Source organism: Notolabrus celidotus, chromosome 12 (genome assembly GCF_009762535.1).
Source record: "Notolabrus celidotus isolate fNotCel1 chromosome 12, fNotCel1.pri, whole genome shotgun sequence".
Taxonomy (NCBI): Eukaryota; Metazoa; Chordata; class Actinopteri; order Labriformes; family Labridae; genus Notolabrus; species Notolabrus celidotus.
In genome coordinates, this window is record NC_048283.1 from 18,287,412 (window position 1) to 18,311,603 (window position 24,192).

Here is a 24,192-nt window from a genome sequence, read left to right on the forward strand (position 1 = left end):
TGTACTCAAGTAAATGTACTCTGTTACTGTCCACCACTGTTTATGTATGTGTATGTGGGTACTTGTGTATGTATATAATGTGTGTGTGTGTGTGTGTGTGTGTGTGTGTGTGTGTGTGTGTGTGTGTGTGTAGACATATACGCATGTATATACTTTTGTATTATTATTATTTATTTTATTTTTTATATGTGTGGATGTAATATGTGCTTAGTCCTGTATGTGCTTTCTTAATGCACCAGGGATTTTTGTGTGTGTTCTGTATTGTATTTATGCACATATCAGATTACATTTTTTAATACTGCCTGTAATTACTTCTATTTAATTTAAATTCCACTGTAACATTGTATATATCTAAATTGTATTCTAGCTTTATTTATCTATTTTTGATTTTACTTATTTTATTTTATATTATTTTATTTTTTACTTATTTTTACTTATTGAAACTTCTTTCTTGATTGTACTTATGTCTGGGTTGCTGTAACAACTGAATCTCCCCCCCCCCCCCCGGGATAAGTAATATCTTACCTTATCTCTCATAAGTGAAGATATGTGTATGAATTTTTAAGATAAGATAAGATAAGATAAGATATTACTGTATTGATCCCGGGGGGGAAATTCAGTTGTTAAAGCAACCCAGACATAACAATCAAGAATAAGTTTCAATAAGTTAAATTAAATTAAATTAAATTAAATTAAATTAAATTAAATTAAATTAAGTTAAATTAAATAATAATTTATAAATGTATGTCTAAAGTTGTTGAAAATCAATAAAAAAAATGTTGGAAAAAAATGTTTTTTTTCCGAGCATCGATGTTCAGTTAAAGCTCGTGATAAAGCCAGGCAGGAGAAGATGAGTTTGACTTCTCCGAGCGCACCTGAAGGCAACTAAAGTTCGAACAGCATGGCCGCGGAGTGTTTGACAACAGCAACAGAGCAATGGATACGGGACAGATTACAATTAAAACATCCATGCCTCGGTAAGATTCACTCCCGTTGAGGTTGATACCATACACTGTATACAATTAAATACATACAGTTATGAAGAGACAGATAGAAGCGGTCACTGAGGATCCAGTCGATTGGTATCTTAGCTGAAAGCATTGGTGGCTACGCTTACATTAGCTCAGAAGCAATAGCTGCAAATTAAAGCAGCAGAGGCAACAATGCTGTTCAGTCTCATTTACACAATTATGAAATGTGTTTTTACAGGTGATGTCCGCTCATTGAGTCTCCCTGGGACTGATCAGGAGAAGATCGGACATTTGGGGAACTCATTAAATAACTTTATCCGTCTGAAGTCTCTGGACCTCTCTTGCAATGCGCTCGTCTCGGTCGAGGTAAGCTTAAGCTCACATTAAGTTTTTGTCTTTTAAATGTCTTTGCGTTTGTTTAAATCTTAATTTAATCACAGTCTGACTGTAACATTTACATATCTTGGGGGATTTCCAGGTCCCTATGTGAACCTTGAGATATCTTTACTGATTAATTCATTCAGATTAAGGATGTGTTTTATTATTCTAACTGCTTTTACTTCTATTTTATTATTAGTTTTTATTTTTATCCACATAATTAACTGTTTTAAATTGTATTTGATTATTTATTGTTTTCATTTATATTTTTAATTTTTTTAATTTATTATTTTAATGTTCCTAATTCACACTTTTACACTTTTTCACACTTTTAACACTTTTTCTAATTTTCCCGATGTAATGTCGTCCTCTTATTCTGAAAACTTTTTTTATTGTCCTTTTAATGCTTTTATTTACTTATCCATTTTTATTTATTTATTTATTTGTATCTATTTATTTTATTTATTTATCCTTGAAAAACCTCTCAACAATTATTTACTGGTCTATTTCCTACCACTTCATGCTGTTTAATTGACGTGTATTCCTCTTAACCTCTTGCGTTTCATTTTGTTTTGCATTGTTAAAGATCCTCCTCCCTGTCTTCGAAATATTTGCTATTTTATTTAAACCATGCTTTGTTTGTCAAAGCACTTTGTAAAAGTTTGTTTTTAAAGGTGCTATATAAATAAAGTTATATTATTATTATTATCATTATCATTATCATTATTATTATTATTATTATTATTATATTATAATCCTTATTCACATAATCATCATCATATAATGTTTGCTGCATAGACTGCTTCACCAAGTGAATGACTAACCCTAGCTCTCACCACTCAAATTAATAATAATAATAATAATAATAATAATAATAATAATAATAATAATACACCTTTATTTAAATGTGCCTTTCTCAACACTCAAGGCTACTTTACAGAGGGATTAAAACACAATACATAAAATAACACTCTAAAATAAATAAAAACAACAAGCAAAGTAACACCAAGTTAAAATGAAGCAGTGGAAATTAAACTGAAAATGCTGATTGGAACAGATGGGTTTTGAGTTTTGATTTGAAGATAGGTAGAGAGTCAATATTTCTGATGTCTGGTGGGAGTGAGTTCCAGAGTTGGGGAGCAGAGTGACTGAAAGCTCTGCTCCCCATGGTGCTGAGACAGGCAGAGGACACAGAGAGGTTCATGATCCCCCTTTAGAGATACTGTCCATCTCAGAATACACTTACTATTCCTCCCCGTAACAAGCATTAAGCAAACTTGTCTTGGAGATTTAGACAAGCATTATTGTTAAAATATCAGATATTAACTTTTGCCTAACCCCCTTTAACCCCTGTTGTCTCCACTTCAGGCGGTTCAAAATTTGAGAGCGCTGGAGAGGCTGATCCTCTACTTTAACTGCATTCCTTCCCTTGAAGAGGTAAAGGTGTTGTTCAAGCTGCCTGCTTTGAAAGAGCTGGACCTTAGGCTAAACCCTCTGACCAAATATTACCCAAAGTACCGGCCCTATCTGGTACATGCCATGCCCAATCTGCGCAAACTAGGTAAGACATAGCCATGGTGCATAATTCAGCCAGTCTCAGGTCAGTCATTGTATCATAACAACAAAGTCTGTTTCTTTCCAGACAGCTGTTCTGTCAGAGACACTGAGCGAAAAGCTGCTATTATGCAGTTCTCCTCCGATACTCTACCTCAGCAGAAGAGCTCTGCTTTGAATCAGGCTGCTGAGCAAAGGTACCATTATTGATTGTTGGAGGCTTCACTTAATGAGTTCAACTCAACTTCAGAAAACATGCACCAATGATCTTAAAAGTGTTATAAATCTGCTATAAACCAAGTTATTTCTTTTCTTTCTTGCTTGTGTATTTTTTCAGAGGTGGTAATAGAAGATTGGCTATGGTCGACCGCCTAGCTAAGAGGCTCTCTCTTGTGACTGACACAAATGATGCTGTTTTGAATTTTGCTGAGAGGTATCAGAGAGGTCAAAATGAAACTCAGTCCCTCTCTGCATCACTTCACAAAGAGGCATACGGTAAGTTGTCAAGGTTAAAAATAATCCAAAGATCAAAAACAGAGCAGAATTTCAGATTTATATGAATTTGAAGTGTTTGTTTTTGATCACAAAGAGGAAGAATCTAAAGATTTTACAGAACAGAGGAGTTCTACTCCAGTACAGGTAATATTTACTTTATTCTAGGTCAAATAATATGAACATTTAAATGAACAGATAAGCTAACTTTGTGTCATTTTTTTAAATAGGAAACAGCAAAATCCATCCTCCGGTATCCCCCCAGAAGTTATGGTAAGTTATTGTAAAGTCAGATAGAGAAAAGTTCTATAAGCTTATTTTGGTGGTTTACTTGAAAGACTTACTGGTGACAAGATGTAGAACCACCACTAGGTGGTGACAGAAGGCCATTTTTCTGTGTTAGGTATTTTTAATCATCAACACTGTCTATCAAAGGTCATATAATATCATTGTTTTATTATTGAATTTGTTATTGACCAGATGAAACAGAGTCCAAAGTGTCACACGTGAAGGAACAGCCTCATAAAAAAAGCTTGACCTCATTAAACGTGACTGAAAGACCAAAGGTGTCCTTTGGCCCGTATGTCGAGAGACACACAGCGGTGTCTGGAAAACAAAAGCATAAGGACAATGGCAAACAATCCAGACATGTTGCCCGGGGACATTTTACCCCAAATCCTGGTAAGAGCTGGATGTCTGTACTTAGTACGATCTTTTTTCAGAAGTAATACCTATCCGCAAATACTTTATTTGATTGTGTTGAAAAGTTAATGAATTTTTTGTTTGTTTTTGACATGTTCCAGATCAAAGTCGCCCTCGTATTTCTTCATTTAGTAATATCCGGCCCCCCAGCCCACGACAGCCCGGTTTGAATCTGTCTGATCCCTCCAATCCTATCTTACATCCCCCAAGGCTGACTTACTCCAGCTTCAACAGGACAGAAGGGGGCTCCAGCCTGCCGCAGCACAGGGAGAAGAAAAAGAGGGTGGGAAATTGTCTTTATAGTCACAGACTGAATCATTATTTGTTTGTCTTTACTATTTTGTGAATAACATATTTGAGATTGTTTCTTTTCTCATACAAAGTTATCTCTAATTTCATTTACCAGGGTAGTTATAGGAAACCCCTGGAGATGCTCCTCAACCTTGTGGACAAACACTGGGTGGGGGAGAGGTCGCTGCATCATAACAACAACTTCCTGTGTGAGTTTGCTTTGGGGAATGTGGTATTTGATTCCAAGAGCTTATGATAATAAATGTCTCCTCATCATTTCTATTTTTGGCTCTAGCTCAGGCAGTCCAGATCCTCTCCATGATGGAAAGTGATATTTCCAGTCGGGAGGCCGAGGTCAGGACCTTAAGACGGGAAGTTGATGTGATGAGCTTTCAGAGGGCTGCGAGAGAGGAAGAGCACAGAACTGAAGTCGGTAACCTCTCTGCTCAGCTGGACAAAACTCAGAGTGCAGTTGTGAGTGGATCAGTTTTTTAAAAAGATGTTTAGCTTTGATGTTCACGTTGTATTTACTGTCTTTACTCTTGACGCTCAGGGCAAACTAAATGAGCAGCTGAGGATCGTGTTGGAGGAAAATGTTGCACTGCAGAAACAGCTCATCAAGTTGGAACGGCAATACCTCAAGTCAATGATGAAAAGTTCGCCCATGACTCAGATTAAAAGTGGGTGTAAATGCTAGATGATGAGTATCTTGCTGTCTTCCTCTCACACTCTAACTCCCTGTGCTTGCTCATCTTTAGAGGCTCAGACTGAAGTAGAGGAGCTGAGGAAAGAGATCGAGGGGTTGAGGGGGGAAGTGCAGGAAGCGGAGAAAATCAAGGAATTGTCCAATACGCTGCAAGAAAGCCACAGGTAAGAGGATATACAGCCATCTCAGCGGTGTCACTGCTGTATCTTCACACCCTAAACAACCATGATTAAACACCTAGAGCGTCAGTGATTGACTAGCTGTTTGTGATCTGTGTCTGTGTGTGGCTGCAGGTCCCTGGTGGCTGCTAATGAATGCTTGGGAGCTGAGCTGAAGGGAAGTGGGGAACTATGAAGGAGTATTTGAATAAAAAGATGCGCACAGGGATGGAAATATCAAAGCGAAACATTGCCAAGTGTCACACTGGCACTGCGTCTACTTCATGATGCCCAGCAGCCATCGAATGTTTTTAATTTTTAATTTATGTCTGCAGTTCTTCATTTGTGCATATTAAGTGCTCAGCCCTTGTGTGTTTACAGTAGTGTATATTATCCTGCAAAAAATATATGTCTGCTTTGCTTGATATAAACATTCCCAGGAGAAAAGCAATTCATTCAAGAGTCTGTGTATGAGTGTCAAAGGGCTGTTGTCTTAATTTATCATGAGTGGGGAGTGTTAACATGAGGGTTCTTTTGTATATCCTGGATACAGTTATGTCTCTTGCTGTTTTCCCCCCATTTTTTTTAGGTCACTTGTGTCTCCATCTGCTTTGTACGCTGTAGTGGAATGAATGCATGTAGACTCCAGCTGCACAGTGACTTTATTTATACCTCAGCCTTAGGGCTGGAAAGCCGCATGCTAGCACACTTTCCCCTCACAAACACTAATGCAAAGAGCTGGCAAAGCAGGTTAAAGCGTGCATGCTTCCACTTAAACTGAATGTAGCTTTTATTTGTATGTGACTGTTACAGGTCACCGGCTGGTGCTACTGGACTGATTCTAAAAAAGACACAAGAATGTAGAATTTTGACTGACACCCGTTAACCGACTCACCACAGGTTCTTGGGTGTGTTTATTTATTTTCAATAATGCACTACAAATCATGAGCACACATTAAGAGGCCTAAAGAACAAGAACAAAACACACTGCATGCACTGGGGCACAATATTACGTTAAGAGTTATTAAAAAAGAAGAAGATATTGTTCCTCCACATTAAAGGTGCACAGTATTTGGCATTAAGCACAGAAAACAGATCATACTTGAGCTACTGCAGCAGACAAAAACCAACACAGCTAGTTGATGCACGATTCTTCATCAGCTGAGGCTACAGGTAGTGTGTGACAAGTGTTAAACAAACACTGTCACTATGCTGGAAAAATATTTTACAAAAGTGTTTTTACCTGCTTGCAAATGTTCCCTTTTTCTCACACTGTATGTAAGGATGCAACAGTCCAAACCCGCTTTTGTTTCAGTTGAATTTGTGCCACGGATGACATATACCACAAATACTCCAAATCTTCATAAACAGACATGTATATTAGCATTGGAGTGGAGCTGACTTTGTACATGTACAGGTTCATACATATTGATTTCAAGCAATACAAGTTTTAATCATGATCCCACAGTTTAGATTTTTTTTTTAGCAAGACAATATTAAAGTCTGTCCAGTAGTCTGTCCTCACAGCAGGCACAGCAGTTCAGATAAGATATGACAAACTCCTGCTGTCATCTAAGCGCTTCTGAATCAAATGCAATATACATAACATGCACAAAGTACAGCAATACAGAAAAAAATACGAAGCCAGTGTCATAAATTAAGCCAACTTTTTTAGAATATACACCATCTTACCACAAATATATTAGAGCTACTGTATAGAAATCTGATGAGGAAATATAAGTCAAATGTTAAAAATACAATCTTGTATAACTGAGCTCATCTACTTGGGTTAGAGCTTCCCTTTTCAGTTGAATTCACCAATGCCAAATTTCAAATACATGTTACTAAATAGTTTGTATGCAAGTAGACTTGAAAGGATATGAATAACAACAGCCTAGGAGAAAATGAGGAATTCCTGTTGCCTTTTTTTGTTTTTTAAAGTGTTGCAAGTAGACCTATTGAAAAGGTTTACAGAAGGGCTTCTGTTTTTTCTGTTTAACATATTCACAGGAGTAAGAGGAAATGGTATAGGTTAAACATGTTCAGTCCAACAGGGAACCACATTGTATTTCTGCAAAAACCACAAAAAAAATGAGATAACACTTCATATTTTTCTTTGACTGTACTGAAGGCAAATAATTCAAATGACAGAGACTGTAAAATAATAAGAATAAAGAGTAGATTTTGGTTAACATATTGAATTAAAAAAAAAAAAAAAGTCATCCATAATATCTGTGTCAGAAATGTGTGCCAATGTGTGGCAATTATCATTTAAACTCTGCAAAAGAAATTAACAATGCATCTCTTCAGCTAAATCAGGGAATAGAAATATTTCCATATAAAAGTGCAATGTTGTTAATTCATCAAACCGTTGTCCCACTTTTGTTTTTCTTGGCATGTTCTTTCTGTTGTCCTTAATAAATATAAGGCCCTATCATAACAACAAAGCTTCATTATTCATAGCATAGCAGTTTCTCTTTTTTGTTCTCCTCAGTGTTTGGCAGTAACTTGCAATCAAACAGGAATGTACCAGCTGGTGATGACTTTGTAAAAATAGATGTAAACAGTTTTCCAGTTCTCACACTTCACAGAGAGGAACATAAAAACTCTCTCTCAGACACACACACACATACACACACAGAGACAAAATAGATGGGTGGGAAAATATATGAAATCCTATTCTTTTGTGCTTTCTTTGAGGACTCTTTTAATAGAAAATTAAGTTGATCAAATGTTTATTCCTCATCCTTTGCCCTCACATTGGTTTGCCCTCTGTGGGTTTATTCACTTTTTTTTCGTATGACCCTCGATGTTTGTATCCCGAGACGTATCCTGAGGTGTCGACTATGTCTTCTCGTCCGGCCTTACCCTTCCCCCGCCCTGTAGTGGGGTCAAAACGCTCCTTGTGCGACCCTGTAAACTTGGTGGCGTCCGTGAGACGGCTCACAGTTGGGGAAGCCACGGCTCTCTGAAATTACATTTTTAAAAAAGTTGAAATTATCTTTTTGTGACCGCCAGAAGTGATACAGCTGCCATTTCCCTCTGACATCTTGCTAGTGATGGTCGGCATACAAAGCTATTTAGGGATGAATGCTAACTTTAGCTCTTGTCCATTGTTAGCTTACATGGTTATACATTTTGCTGTTTAAAGCTGCTGTTGGTAGTCACAGAGTAAACATCTGTTCTGAGAGAGGGAATGTCAACACTATCCCTCCCCACCAGTTTTCCTCTTAGCCCCCCAACACAGATCGGCATGTGCATTCATGATAGTGCCGGACTCATAACCAATCAGGACAGAGGATTGGAGCTTAGCTATGATTGGTCCGTCATAACGGGAACAAGGGGAATAATAAAATTGCTTCATACAAAGGCATTGGAAAACGCAGAGATTTCACAATGGTCTCAAATTACTCCACTAACCGAAGCAACGTTTTTTACACCATTCCTACCAACAGCAGCTTTAACTTGAAATATGACAGAAGGTCCTTCTAGATTTTAATACCAATCTTCCCTTCAGTCCCATATCATTGAAGGAATTCTAACAATTGTCAGGTAGCCGGCAGTTGTGTAAAACAACCTGAAACGCAACAGTACATTAAAACAGCAGTTGAACTTCCTGCTCTGAGCATGACATCAGGGGAAAATGGCAGCCAAATGTGGTATCAGTCACTATTATTTAAGCTTTGATTCTCACCGTGACTCCAGCAATGACAGGCGCCTTCCCTTCAATCAGCTTGAAGACCTCTGCCTCCGCTTCCTCACCTGTCTTTTCTTTGTATTTCTTCCTGGCCAGCTCTCCAAGGGCAACCTTGAACTCATCAAATGTGATATTGCGACTGGATTTCTTCCTAAAATGAAGGAGAAAAAGAGGCTCTAATGTTGGATAACACTTGATTCAGTGACACGCATATGTCACCCAAAAATGCATCTGCTAAACTCAGTCACTGGCTTTAGCTTGTCTTTATCAGCAGCTCTTCTCTATGGCTTCTTCTCAGTAACATTTCAAAGCTGAAAAAGAGAGTGGACAGTAGTGTACACACAGCCATGTGGGATCTCTCCAACACGGCAGATGTAAGACACGGCATGGAGATGGTATTCCTAAAAGATACACATTGAGAAAACTTTCACTATTTGGATTTAGTCTCCCTGTATGAGTCAGTACTTCAGCAACTCCACAAACATACAAACACCTGAAGACTGCATATTAGACCACCTCTCAAATCATCCTTTATATTTTCACTTGTATAGTTCAGCTCCAGTAGTCAGGACATACAGCCCTGTTTTTCATCTCAGTCAGGGGGACTGAAACCTCTTTAATCTCTGTATACTCATGTAACATCAAATAGTTGTAACCCTTAAAGTACTACACTTTATCCTTATCAATCATGGTCTCTCTCCAGTTGTTTAACTGGCCACATGCCTGCTTCACTTCCACGTTTAAACTGCATAGTAACACAAACACAAACAGCCATCGCTGTGGTGATAATTCCCCAAAACAACAGCCTATAAAGCCTGCAGTCTCCCTGGGCAACCTGCTGTCATAGCAACAGGCTACAGTAAACAGGGGTGTCTTGGTTTATTATCAGTTTGACTTATCCAGTGACCCTTTTTTGTTTGGGAGATCCTTCAGTGATGAACATTTGGGAGCTCCGTTTCTGAGTGCCTGTTCCATGCTGTCTATTGTCAGGAGAAAACCTGACTTCCAGTTGCTATTTCTCTCTGATGAAGGTAGCTGTGTTTTCTCTGCAGATATGTGTTTAAGGAGCTTTTAAAATCACTCCAAATTATACCGAGGGTTAGCCTGAAGCCCTGAGCAGCAAATCAGAATCTGAGGGTGTGACAGCCTTAGAAGGAACAGAAGTTAAAAGACTGGTAGAACTTTGAAATTGGGAATACTGCAGCAACGGACCTGCTGTTTATTTACATCAGCTGCACCATCTGTAGTACATTATCCATATGGATATGACGTATTAGTTGGCTGAAATTTTTCATGCAAAAATAGCTCCCGCCTACAACTGTGCTCAGTGATGAGGAAACACAACCAAAAGCTCAGAAAATGAAGCCACCATAATCATGCTCGTGATTAATTAGCCCACACCAGATTTCTGCCTCATCCATACTTTACGCTGTGGTGTTCTGGCTTCAAGCAGACACAGTACAGATTCAATGTGCTTCAGCAGACCTCCATACCCACATAAACAAGGATTCATTCAACCATACTGAGATCAGCCAGTGCTCGTTAGGACATTTAATTTTCATGTGCATGCAAAGAGCTTTGACACTGATTAAAGAGAAAGTGGATTTTTGCATCTCTGGCATGGCAGCTCTCTCGGCTCAGCCATGCCTCCAGTCAGAAAACCACATAAAATGAGCCCCTCCCCCAGTATGCACCTACATCTGAAAAACGCTCTGTTTAGACTATCCCCATCCACACATTAAAGGCTGGTTCATATGAATGCTGGACTATCTTGGACCCTGATCAGAACCTGCAGGCCTCAGACGACAGAGCTTACAAACTCACAAGCCAGACACACATCCAAGGACAGAATGTAAACAACATTACACAGATTCAGCATGAAAAGCTTGCATGACAGGGAACATGTTTTTCTACCGTTAAATCCTTGATGTGGTCACAGATGTGGCAGATTTTCTTTTTAAATATTGCTCTGCAGTGGAGCAGCATGTAAATACATTTAAATCCCGCAGCCAGCTTTATGTTCCCTCTCTGCATCTTGCCAAGAAAAATGTTCACAGCAGTAAACATGAATAACCATTACCATGCCAACAGTGAAGGTGTTGATGTGGGTGACCCAAAGTCCAGATAAACAAAGGTACTACTTTGCTTTGCAAAAGCAATAAGGTTTGACAAGTTTAATGTTGAGAAATAGTTGCTAAAATAGCTGCACGGTGCTTCAGGACTCTTTCTTGTTCAGTGGTCATGAAAATGTGCAGATTAGAAGTTCTCATTTTCGTTCATTACTTTAGCATTGTTACATCCTGCAGCCAATTCTTACTGTAAATCTTTTTGCAGAGTTGAAATAAAATGCAACATGTATGATAAAGCTTAATAAAGAAATATGTTTTAACATATCTTGCTATTTATACAAGTCTTTACCTTCTTTGACCACATCCATGGTGGGGGTGACTAAGGCTGACAACCAAATCCTTATTCTGTTGTCTTTTTCTTTATGATTATTTATGTCAAATAAGCTCTGTGCGTCTTTCTTTTGGACACACAATCTGAAAACAGCCGTTTTAGTATCCACTGCACTGTTTGTTTTCATGCTTGTAGTCAGTATGTTCAAGTTTTACTGAAATACAACTTCATGACTGCTTGATCTGCTTTTTAAATATTTAATCCCTCTGAACACCATGTTACAGGGACAGGAATAAACAGTCTCAAACAGAAAAATAACACCAAAATCCATTTTGGGTTCTCCAGTATAAACGTGTGTACATAAAGGGACTTAGATGAAACTATGATTACACACCAGAAGAAGATGCAGAATCCACTAAATCAATATGAGATTTCCAAGCAGACATTTTTTATGGCTTCTTCTGTGACAACAAGGCCGGATGAAAAATTGCTTCAAGCCATACTCCTCTATTCTGGTGCTGTGTAGCAGAACAACCTTTCTTCTAAACATTCAACCAGAAGAAATAAAGACTCAAAGCTGCTTTGTGTTTGAATGAAGACCTCCATGATGACCATGCATAAAAAACATGGTCACATTTTGTCTTTCCTTTCTTGCACAGGTTTTATATTTGCCTTTTAGGATGCAACTGTATAAACTTTCTGTACTGTGTTTTACCAAAATGATAACACTTGATAATGCAGGGAAGACTTCTTCACTCATCTCTCCACCAGTCCAAACAGTTTGACGATTAGCTTGCTGGTTAAACATAAGCACAGCTGTACAGATGGAAAGTTTGGCTTCTTTGGTGAATTTATATAAAAGCACAGCTTATTATTAGACTCTACTTAAATCAAGCACTGAGAGATGAATCAGACTGGCCTGGGGAGGTACAGGATGAGCCATCTTGGTCTTCAGCTCTGGCAGCTGTTCCTGATGGACGGCTCTGGATGAGCCAACTTCATATACAACACAAAGGCGACTCCAAAATACAGCCCAGAAACACTGAATTCATTCACTGCAGACTTTGTGTTGAATGATTGCTTCATATTATCCAAGCAGACACTAATGAAACATGTAGAAACAGCTGACAGCTTCATCATTTCAAGTCCGTCCCTGATGCCCTTTCAGTCAGCCAGTTTACAATAATGTTGGTGCCTGTTTAAGCTTACTGTCTGCTAAAGAAACACCATTGATTTAAATGTCTGGGCAGTAGAGAAACCAAATAGAGATATCATTTGTGGTTCAGCCCTACAGTTCAGAGACAGTCTCTTAAGATCCTCAGTGTTCCTACAACCACAATGCCTCCATGTCTGCAGCACTTGAGTGACCTTTTGGGCATGCTGATCTGGGTGACTAAGCCTGTTGTCATCTCCTGCTGTCATAAAAGAACACAGTCCTGTAGAGGCATGTCAGTAATAAGATCTAATCTGGCGCAGATGTTTCCAGATTTATTAAAGGAAACTAATCAAACTTTTAGAGAACTTAAAGCCCAGATAATCTAAAACAATCAACCACTTAAAGCACAAAACATTCGGTTCCTTTCTTACTTGACTTTGCTGAAGACGATGTCCACGTCAGTGAGAGTGATGTTCTTGCCGTCGATCACGCAACAGTCTTTGCAGATTTTGGACCAGTTCTTGCCGTGCATCTCCTTGCCTGTAGCGCGTGTGTCACCATGGATGGCGAAGCGACGGAATGACTCTTCCAAAGCAGTCAACTCCACCGGCGTGGACGAGCCCACGCCTCCTTCACTGGTCCCATTAGACTCAGTTGAGAGCCTTTTGGATGTACGGTCTCTGGACTGTTCACTATGTGGCCGCATTGGGACTGAGCCCATGTTGGGGTGTTTGGCCGTCTGGACTTTAAAGTCATCAATGTTGTCTCTGAGAGGGAAAAATATACATTATAAACTGATCTCATCTGTGTGAGGTGTTTGTGGAGGTTTTTAGTTATATCTAACTCTTTGGAACCAAAAAACTGAGCAATCTGATTACAAAAGGAGCAAGGAAAGTGTAAGAAAAATTTACAGTGATATATTTAATAACAAAAACGTATTTCTAAATTGCAGGAAAAGCTGATAAAGTTGATCAAATGTCTTTGGGAGACATCTAAACACACCCTTTATGCTTGAAAAATGAACAAAGCTGTTTCCAAAATCCAGAAATCCAACTCATCCAGACTCTTCCACAGAAAGTAAACAGTGTGTCATGCCTGCAGGTCGGGACACAGGCTGCAGATGTGTCCCATTTTGTACAGTCCTTTTGCAATACAGGCAAGTTCAAACTGTCAAGAGTGAGGTGTGTTTCTGTGCTTACACTGCCTGTGAATGGGCAGATGTGTTTCGTGTTCTGGCGCAGAGGTGAAGGATATAAATAGATCTCAGTGGAATTCAAAGAGACAAATCAAGAAGCAAGAGAGCGGATGGATATTTGACCTAACACAGAAAATGTGAAGTGGAGCCTCATGCGTTGATATGAGGAAACTTACTTTTGGTCTGCCATGCTTGTGCAGGAGTTTGGTTCCTTCTGTGCAGTGCTTGAATTAGCTGACTTCAGTTTTCTCTTTGTGCTGTGGACAAAATGAAAGGGGGGGTGAAAACTGTGAGGGAATGTGTCTGCACATACAGTGTCTTAGTGAAAGAATGGAGAAAAGAATATAAATCACAGGAGTTAATGCATAACCTCTTCCAAAATATAGTTACACTCCTTTTCATCACTCTTTTATCCTTCACAATGACCTTTGACATCATGTCTGATCCAGTCAGATATACATAAAAAGGACATTTCATGAAATCCTCCAGTAACAACAAATTCAAAGAAACAGTTTCCTCATCATCATCATTAAATTCCTCACAGGCCAACCTCTGCTTGATAATGTTTGTTGTGACAGATCCTAGCTATTTCACTTCCCTCCTACTTAAGACGATGATTTCATTCAGTCTGAGTTCAGGGATTCCTCTCTAAGAACATCATCACCCTCTTTGCAGCACTACACACACAACAGCAGCATTTCACCTTCTCAGCTGAGCCTTATGCTTGAACCACATATAAAACGCTTATGCTAGTCATCATTCATGCATTTAGATTGAGAAAAATCAAATTAACACCATAGAAAAACAGACAAAGCATGCTTTGATGATGTATCCGCTATGATTATGTAATTCTGCTCTACATTACAGTAAGTGATGGTGCTCTGCTCACCTTTCAGCTGTTCCCATGCTCAGCGTAGCATCCTTAAAGGACGTGTTGGAAAAAAACAGTCCAACAAACCCTCTGAAATAATTGATTTAAAATCTAACTTGAACAGTTTTTCTCTGACAAAAAATAAGATGCAAACCACCAAGGTATGCTGTCTGCTCAAGCTAGCAGTGCTTCTTGCAAGTCCCTCAAGTTACCAATGAGGAGCGTTCACTCACCCCCAGCGACACAGTGTGAAGAGTCAGGTTTTGTTTCCACGACCTGGTGGCCAACAATCACAACTGTGACCTCGCTAAGTACAGTTGACCCTCAAATTGGTACAAAAGTTCCAAGATGGACACAGCATAAAGCCATTATCTTTGGGATGTGGATTCTTAAGGGAAAAAAGAAGAGGTTATTAATGTCTATGAATAATGCCATTCAGGGCAGCACACACTGGGAACCTATTGTCCAACAGTAGTGGCTCCTCTGTCCAACCCATGCCCATTTCTTCACACATACACGCATGGTGACATCGCAGAGTAACACTATTGATGGAGGAGAGTTTGTAGTCATATGTCATCGAGGGCTCTGGCCAAGTCAGACCAGATAGAGTTAGTGAGGTTGTTTGAGTCTCAAGCTTTTATTCCAAGCAAATATCACAGATAAAGTACTAATGTATAATATTCTTATATGTTACACTAAAAGTCTGAAGAAAAGGAGAAGATAAAGGTAACCACTCTTAATGGAGGAAACTTATAATGTTGTTAATGTGTGTGCTCAGTTTTATATGTGTGTGACACTGTATATTAACTGTTGTTTAAAAGTTACTGTGTGCTCTATTACTTAAACATTGATCCCTGAGATGAGGGCTACTTTCACCAAAGAGAGATAATTCAGTGCCTTTATTGTATCATAAGCTTATGGTGTTGTTCTAATGTAATCCGATCTAATGAAATCTATTGAATCTAATCTGATCAAGTATAACCGCTAAAGGGTTTGGCTGTTGTAGGAAAAAGTAGAACTCATTTGTTGAAATGTATCATGATTCTTCCTTTTTATATTGACAAAAATTCTAAGAGGGGGAAAAATAACTTTGGAAAGGTTTTGGGAAAAGAAGATGAAAATTTAAATCGTACAGAATTACATTTTTATGATCTCACACTGTACCCGTCTTTAAAACTAGGTAACTAAGCACAAGCAGGAAATGGGTTTTTCTGTGGTTGAAGCGTGGCAAAATATATTTCCCTTGGTAGCTCACCCTGAGCAACAATTCTTCATCAGCTGAACAAATTTTGAATATAATCATTTATGCTCAAACAGATGAAATTGAGAAAATGAATCAAATCAGGAGATTATTGCATAACCACATTTAGGAAATGACAAACCAGTGTCACATCATGAGTTACTCTGTAAGAATTCTAAAAAAGAAAATCTCAGTAAAATGTCAGAAAGTAGAGTAAAACGTCCACCAGTTTCTCAGGGCCCAAGGTGATATCCTCAATTAATTTATTTTTCAGAAACTCCAAAAGTATTTGTTTCAACATTACATAGATCAGAATGCATCAAACTGTCCTTTAGAGAAGCTGGAAACAGACAGGCAATTCTGCAGGTTTGAAGGCTTTGGGACTTAAGATGCTAAACAAAATAATTGGGACTCCTATAATTGATGGATGAATTGATATGCCAACTTAGTGTTAAACTATAAATGTAGCCTTATGTGGGAGTTAACTTGTTCACAATAATGGATGTGAGCGTTACGTTGACTAAACTATTAAAGCTAGGGTTGATAGTCATGGAAAACTAGTATGAATTTGAATGTAGCATTTCCTCAGGACTCTGTCTACCTCGAAACATCCATATTTACAATCAATGGACTTATAGTGTAATTCAAATGAAGAAAAAAAATACTTTATCTGTGTTTTTGCGTTAAATGCACTGGCTTCCTCTAATGCCCAAACTGATGCTTCATCATTACCTTATCTCTTTCTGGGGTTTCACATCCTTTCAAATGGATCAGCTTCACGCTGTGTTTTCCTTTGTGTTTCAATGGCAGAAGCCAAATCAGAGGGAAACAAAGGAAGCTTTTCTCTACACTCCTCCAATTTACAGTCAGTAGTTTCAAGAGCCTGAACCCTCAGTAGAACAAGGCCATTCAAACCACATCATGTTCAATACATGAGAGAGTGAGAGGTCATTAACACTACACTGGGTTAAGACGCCTGAAGAAGAACATACATAGAGATGAAAGGAACTGATTAAAGGAGTGTTCTGACTGTTTACCTAATCATTGTAATACAGAGAGCACAGTCTACCAAGACAAATTCCTTGTGTGTTCAAGCATACCTGCCAATAAAGCTGATTCTGATTCTGATTCTGATACAGACCAGTTAGAACTAAGACCATTTGGTTCAGTACAGCATACAGTCTTTTTAGACAAACTGCGACTTTAATATACAGATTGATTCATCGGTTGGCCTATTAATCAGCTGATGCCGTTTAATGGTATTTTGAAAAAATCTTCAAACTTTGTATTGCCTATTATTTTAACCCAAATATTTACCTTGTTTTTTAAATAACTATAGATAGATGGACAGAAACTAGAAGTCCAGAAGCAATACTTTACTGAGCCAACTGTCTACATTTATTTCAGCTCAGTCAATTTCAGCAATTTTGCTTCTTAATTGTTATTACCATTACATTTTATTAACAACATGATATTGGCATTATGTATCAGCCATCGACTGATCCACTTTCTAATTATCGTCATCAGCACAGCTGTTGAAAAACTGAGACTGGTCAACCACTACTTTGGTACACAAAAAAACAAATTCCACCATTATTTTAAATCAGTTTTGTCCTGTTTCTTTTTTTTCTGCCCCAGTTTGCCACATGAAAAACCGAGAAGCCATTTGGTTAAAGGCCGATCTCCAGAGACAAATCTGTGACTGGATGACAGCATGCTTACATACACTCGCCTTCTGGCAAAACGCTGCACAGATGAGTGCTTTTGCTATAAATTGACCCATTTTGAACTGCATCTATTCCTAGCAACAATACGCTGGAACATTCTATTCATTCTCGAGGGGGGAGATCAGCCAGTAGATGACGACAAGCAGTCTGAAGCACCAAAAACAATACATTTTGTGTTTCACTTTTCGTTTGGTAGATGGTGTGACTCAAAAAATGATAGCACAGTGTATGTGTGTGTGTGTGTGTGTGTGTGTGTGTGTGTGTGTGTGTGTGTGTGTGTATGTGTGTGTGTGTGTGTGTGTGTGTGTCTGTGTGTGTGTGTGAGGGAGAGAGAGTAGGGAGTGTTTAACAGCAGCCGCCTCTCCTCCATCATTTCATCATAGTGCGTGGGTACAGAGATCCCATCTGCTTTCTTTCTGGATCAGCGTTGTTTCCAGGCTGCTGCTCTGGAACGTGAAGGTGTCAGTCAGTGAAAACCATCATTAACACACTAAAGACCCCCACTCTGCTCTGGACTGACCTCCATCTACAGTGCACCATGTCCGCCAGCTTTCTGATCCAAAAACATCAGTCACATCAAAGAACTTCAACTGTTTGCCATTTTAGGCTAAATTTGGCAAACATGAGGGTTGACGCTCTCTGAATTTAACAAATAAGCAGTGCATTTGAATTTTTGTGGTTTTTTACTCGGTTACTAAAGAAATCTGATGATCTCACCCGAAGGTGCCTCAAACAAATAGCGACAGGCAGGGGCATGTTCTGCCTTTTTTGACTGGGGTGGCTCAACTGAAGCACTGCCTTGTGCATGGGTGGCAAGAAGTATGTGAGCACATATACAGACAAATAAATAGCATTTAATAACCAACTCTGTCTCCACTGATCGTCTGGGCTTTAACTCAAACTCTGAATTATCATATAGATGTTACATTCTTGTGTAGAATGTTTTTCAATTTTCAAAGTAACACATCAGAATGTCAGCATATTATTCTCAAAATCTTATTGGTACAGTATGAAGACCCTAGGTTTTTGATGGGGGCCCATGCCACCCCTGGCCAGCCCCTTTGGACATGCCCCTGGTAACAATAGACTGTATAAAATATGGATGTACGATCCGTGAAGTCACCCATCTGTTTCTGAAGCGCTCTTTTGAGGCCAATCGTCGATTGATTGTGACGGAAAGAGGCGGGCTTTGAGCCTCCTAGCCAACAGCTACATTGTTCCCGCCTGTCAATCAAGTCAGCTGTGCCTCTTATTGAAAGACTCGTAATCTCAATATCTTTGAAATTGCCACGTTAGAAAAAAAATTCAGCCCCCTACAGTGTGTGCCGATCGAGAAATGAGCTATTCACACTACACTCGTCTTTTGTACCAGGCTGTAAACATGTTTATTTCTGCTGTATAGATCGGCTTTTTTGAATTGGTGTATGTGGTTTCCAGTACTTCCGGAGCCGGTTGAAATGATCCGTCATTACACCATATCACCACTGTGGTCATATTTGTGATCATATGAAGGTCATATTTCAGTGCCATATGTCTACTCATCTGCTGGAGAAAGGAAAAACTACTCGCCTGATTTTTCTAAATATAGGGAAGAAAAAATAATTGATCTGACCCATGAAAATGTAAAAACATGAACTACTTTGTAACAACTGTGTCAAAACAACAGCTGATTAGCCTCAGGAATAGCCAGAAGTTATCTGAATATCCACAACTGTCCTTGAAAATAAAGATGCCATGGAATTTGAGCATGGCTCAACTAAGGGTTCACTTCTTTGTATAGTGTGTAAAATATTTCTAATTTTAAAACCTTAAATATATTTAGAGACAAGACAAGACTCTTCTGCCATAGACAACCCCGGTTCTCATAGGTTCTTGTAGTAACGGAAATAAATCCTGAAATACATAGTGGAAGTGGTATATTAAGGAGGACTGGACTATTAGCCTTGGTGGAAGTGTACTCTTCCTCAATATACTCTTCCTTCAAATTTTGAGTTAAAGGTTCAATGTGTAGAAATTAGCGTATTTAGCGATATCTAGTGGTAAGATTCTAGATCAACACGTTCCCTTGCTCCCCCCTCTTGTAAGTGAAGTAACGGTGGCCTTGGAGGACAAGAAGCACCTAATGCATGATTAGTGTATGATCCTTCAAAACGTTGATCAATACAAATCCCTTGGTCCAAAACAACAACTACTTTTTTCTTCTTCTTCTAATCCAGCTGGTGCGTTGTCACACATACATCATCACAGCAGGTGTCCAGCTTGCTTAATTTGGAATCAATGTGATCTAAAAATCCTCAACTTGAACTGGTGATACTCCTCCCTCTTGTGCTTTTTCTTTTTTCTTACAGCATATCCACAGTAAACTATCTGACAAGGGGAAAAATATATCCATTAAATACTTTCAGAAGTACAAAACTTGTATTACTCCTCAGCTGAAAATAGTCCCAACAAATTCACTCTGATTTGGTTTAGGTTTTCTGAAAACTTTAGGTCCCCGTTGTAAAAGGAAATTACTTAAGGCCTAACATTCTGATGGCCAGTAGAATCAATGGATCGGAAGCTGAATGCCAAAAACAGCATGTGAAAGTTAACACACTGTCAGAAATGAACACTGCATATAAGGTCTTAGTTATTTACCAGGATTTGTCTATAATAACATAAATATGTCAGATATTTCCTTAGATGCAGCTTCAACTCTGATTTGAGATTCCACCATTTCATCCAACCTCTTAATGTCATCTCTCCAAATATACAAGGAGATTGGGCATGACATCAGCACACTGCAGTACGGTATGAGGTCACCACCATGCCGTCTCTGTCAGTCCTCCTCGCCTCCCTAAACCCTTTAACTGCTCTGTGAGTCAAAGATCTTGGCAATCATTGTACAGAAGAAAAGCAAGATGTTTGAAACAGGTTACAGTGGTTATTGTTGGCAGCGGGAGCAGCAAGCCAAATAGAGGTATAAGGCAGAGTGGAGAAAGCCCAGGGGTCCTTATGCAACCCCACATTTGTGAGGAATACATGATAGAAGTGTCCCTGACATGGCTCAGATGGAGAGAGGCCTGTGTAGCCAGGAGCACATTAGCTCTGAGCCGAGACCAGTTTGAGATTCAAGAAGCCAGACTGTGTTGTATAATGTTTCACTTGATTAATTAGGGTCACTTCTTTTGTACTGCCTTGGAAATGTCTGATATGTCTGTTTCTCTTCTAGTGACTACAAACGCTGAAAAAAATGAAACCAAATACATTGTATTCAACACATAACCCCCCCCTAATGTTAAAGTCAATAAGAATAAATAACCTCTCTTTTGTTGTGCACAGTTAAGACAATGCCTTCTGAATAGAACACATCATTTTGCCTGTAAGCATTCGCTTTATTTTGTCAACCTGACCTGAATGTGAGTCATCACAAACAAAATAGGGTAATTTACACTCTGAGGTTAATTGTTTGTGACAGAACCCGAAGGCTCTTGGACCAATGCAATGAAACCTACAACAGTAAAAATCTGGGACAAACTCAGTGAGTGTGTCTTCTCCTCATGCATACATGATTCAACCTATGGGGAGCAAATGCAACATTCCCTAAGAAGAATTATACATATTACCTTTCTGATGAGGATTTTCTTGTAATTAGCTAAACCATTCACCTTTTTCTACAGGTTGAATTTATTTCAAATCTTGTGCTAGTAGTACAAAAAATGAAATGCCTCTCAAGTGGATCCTTTTACTCTATTGGTCATCCTTAAAAGCCTAATTCATAGAGAAGCAAGCCATGAAAAAAGGGCATTAATCCTTTTTTTTCATGGATAATTATGTAACTACCTACATGTAACCTAACTGTTTGGCATGAAGGCTGCAGACACAGGCCTGAAGCTTTGTCAATCATTCTCTCTAACCAATAATGAAGCATGCTTACTGCTTAGGAGCCCTTCACTGTGGCTCTCATGGAGCCCGCGTTTAAAAGATACACAGGAGAAAAAGTGTTTGTGTTAGTGGAAGTGGCTGCAGATGCCAATGTGTCTAAGCAAACATGTTACATAAACTTGCAAATGCCACATTCACACAGAGTCCACGTGATCCGTTTGTTATTGTCAGACCCTTATACTTGTAATGCCAGTGCAGAAAATAACATTACAGGTAAAAACACTATAATTGGTTCTCTTGATTGTGGGCTTTGCATGCTGCATGCAGTCATAGCTTCAAATGCAAGATAATTTGCACTGAAGAAGAGATTAAGCATGCAATGACATCAAAAAACAATATTAAAAATAAACCCCCGAGAATCAGCTGAATCTGTGAACGCTGTCATCGAATTCTTTCTTTTTGATACTGAGAGAAACATGCATAAAGCAGAACATAAACAACATATCGCTTGTGCCATTAAAGTAATCATGCCGAACTCAGTTTTAATCACCTGGTGTCGAAATCCTCCAACTCTCAGTCAGGTTCACAAAACCATAATTGCGCGTCGTGGTGCCGAGAAATGGTTTTCCTCACTGCTGCTTGTGCTCTGGTCTGTTTGCTCTCGATGGTTCAGTCCCTCCGAGATGCTGAAGAGAAACCAGCCCGCTGATTGGCTGCCGCCGTTTGCGCGAGCCTGTTTTCCTCTTTCTTCAGTCCTCGTTGTTGTTGGCTGTGATGGTGCTTCAGTGCTCAGCAGAGCGCTGATAAACAAACAAATTGATCTCTGAGCATCTTATTTTGGTCCTCAGGGAGGCGGAGATGGAAGATGTAAACAAAGGACGGGGATGGTTCTATAAGGAGGGGGGGGGGTGTTGTTGTTTAATTTACAAACAATCAATTTGAAGTCATGTAGGAGGGAAACACATTAGACAGGCCAATGGTCTCTCACAGTAGCAATGACAGTATTTTTTGAATGACTGAACCATAAGCCTCTAGCACTGAGAGTGCTGATGTTTTGGTTGGACAACAGAATTTGCCTTTTATATTAATATAATGGCTTTAGAGAAAAGATTTGAAAACCTTCAAACACAATGTCTGTTATTTATCTGGTCTATTGTCCAGTGCAGGACAGTGTTACACAATCAGTAGTGTAGTAGACTCCTAGCTGGATATGGATGGTCCGTTATGTAACCCCTATCCTTGCTGATGGTTCAGATGGTATAGTAGTACAGAGCTCTCAGATTTACAATTCTAAGACAAGTGATAAAATCACGCATGCCTGTGAGCGAAAGAAATAGCTGGGAATAGTGACAGAGCTCATCGTGATGAAAGCAGCCTGGACTTCAGAGTAATCATTGGATGACATAATAGTCCGTCTCAGGCTGCTTTAACTGCGCCACCTGGTGGTTAAAAGCGTCATATTTGTCATGGCATCATGCATCTAGCTTAACATAAAATGGGGTGAATTATGAAGTAAACCTGGGTCTAAAATTACTCTTTATGTCTATCAAACACGTTGTATCCTTTAAATTAAAGTCTACTGTAAATGAGTTTGGATGAGAGTTCATAAAATGATTAGGGAAGCTGCAGATCTTTTCCCAAAGCCTCTTCATGTGAGACTAGAAACATTAGGAGGCAGAACTTGTTCTATAAAAATAAAAATACAAACATTATTTAAGATAAGATAAGATAGTCCTTTACTCGTCCTACAACGGGAAATTCAAGTGTCACAGTAGTAAAGTAGACAGTGCAAAAAAATATATATAAAGCAAACAAGAGCCTATAAAGAACAATTATTAAAAAGTTATTAGCAATTAAAATTAAAATTAAAATTAAATCAAAGAGGTAAAAAATAAGCACATCTACAACATATATATATATATATATATATATATATATATATATATATATATATATATATATATATATATATATATATATATATATATATATATTATTGGTTATATAGTCTGACAACTGCAGGAAGAAAAGACCTGCGATATCTCTCCTTGAGACATTATATGCAATTAGTCTAATGATAAAGGGTATTGTGTGGTGTTGCGCTTCTACAGCCTGAGACTTAGTATTGGCAACATAAATATTTTTTGATTTTTCATTTTGACATGGCAGACTCCAGTGGTGGACAGTAACAAAGTAAATTTACTTGAGTAATGTACTTAAGTACATTTTTTGAGTATCTGTACTTTACTTGAGTATTATTTTTTGGGGCTACTTATTACTTTTACTCCTCTACATTCAGAAGACAATTATTGTACTTTTTCTCCACTACATTTCTGTCAGTGCTCTAGTTACTCACTACTTTTGCTTTGAAGTCAGCTCATGAATTTCCTCCTCTTTTCTGAAATCTGATCCCTAAGACAGTAAAATGTGTTTGTGTAGTTCTGTTAGAGGTGGTAATGATGGCTATAATTCTCCACCTGAGCACCCATGGTCATATCTTCAACCCATGTTAGAGTTTTTTTTTTTAAATGAAGAATGATACGTATCGTTTGAAATGTTCTCCCTGTTTCCCACTCTGTCCAAACAAACAAAAATTCTCTGTCCAACCTGAGAAAGCGTGTTGAGCTACGTAACATTTGTTTAATTCTAGATGAAGATTTCAAACTAAGTGTCTGTGCTTGGAGTAACTTAGTTCCTGTTTTTATTCCATGGTAAAGTTTTAAGAGATTTCAAGTAATGGTTTCTAAATAAACATAATGCAACAGAATGTACTTCTATGTATTCTTGACT

The 24,192-nt window shown here is 38.6% G+C and overlaps 2 protein-coding genes across 3 annotated transcripts; one reads left to right on the top strand and one right to left on the bottom strand.

Annotated features, from left to right (window-relative positions):
- Positions 1 to 859: 859 nt before the first annotated feature.
- On the top strand, positions 860 to 7,475 carry cep72 (centrosomal protein 72). The gene is made up of 14 exons (XM_034697756.1): positions 860 to 977; positions 1,210 to 1,337; positions 2,718 to 2,910; positions 2,992 to 3,100; positions 3,241 to 3,398; positions 3,493 to 3,542; positions 3,626 to 3,668; positions 3,876 to 4,076; positions 4,199 to 4,380; positions 4,504 to 4,597; positions 4,684 to 4,862; positions 4,942 to 5,068; positions 5,147 to 5,258; positions 5,388 to 7,475. Exons 1-14 carry the CDS (start codon positions 902 to 904, stop codon positions 5,446 to 5,448), a joined length of 1,713 nt encoding a protein of 570 aa, XP_034553647.1. The 5' UTR covers positions 860 to 901; the 3' UTR covers positions 5,449 to 7,475.
- A 456-nt stretch (positions 7,476 to 7,931) lies between these two features.
- Positions 7,932 to 22,299, bottom strand: LOC117822838 (tubulin polymerization-promoting protein). 2 transcript variants are annotated; one of them, XM_034697758.1, is made up of 6 exons: positions 21,953 to 22,299; positions 14,805 to 14,959; positions 13,877 to 13,957; positions 12,937 to 13,272; positions 8,947 to 9,100; positions 7,932 to 8,220 (listed from the first exon to the last, which is right to left on the bottom strand). In XM_034697758.1, exons 3-6 carry the CDS (start codon positions 13,888 to 13,890, stop codon positions 8,008 to 8,010), a joined length of 717 nt encoding a protein of 238 aa, XP_034553649.1. In that variant the 5' UTR covers positions 13,891 to 13,957; positions 14,805 to 14,959; positions 21,953 to 22,299; the 3' UTR covers positions 7,932 to 8,007. The 2 variants fall into 2 exon arrangements, with proteins under 2 accessions (XP_034553649.1, XP_034553648.1); XM_034697757.1 differs by lacking the exon at positions 14,805 to 14,959 and having other exon boundaries at positions 21,953 to 22,298.
- Between the last annotated feature and the right edge of the window lie 1,893 nt (positions 22,300 to 24,192).

Excerpts from the sequence above, each read along its gene's own strand:
- LOC117822838 (XM_034697758.1), bottom strand. Across the intron at positions 9,101-12,936 it reads ATCGTCTTCAGCAAAGTCAA|GAAGAAATCCAGTCGCAATA; the intron begins GTAAGAAAGGAA and ends CCTTCATTTTAG. Across the intron at positions 8,221-8,946 it reads CTGTCATTGCTGGAGTCACG|AGAGCCGTGGCTTCCCCAAC; the intron begins GTGAGAATCAAA and ends ATGTAATTTCAG.
- cep72 (XM_034697756.1), top strand. The coding sequence starts at position 902 with ATGGCCGCGGAGTGTTTGACAACAGCAACAGAGCAATGGATACGGGAC. Across the intron at positions 4,381-4,503 it reads ACAGGGAGAAGAAAAAGAGG|GGTAGTTATAGGAAACCCCT; the intron begins GTGGGAAATTGT and ends TTCATTTACCAG. Across the intron at positions 4,598-4,683 it reads TCATAACAACAACTTCCTGT|CTCAGGCAGTCCAGATCCTC; the intron begins GTGAGTTTGCTT and ends TTTTGGCTCTAG.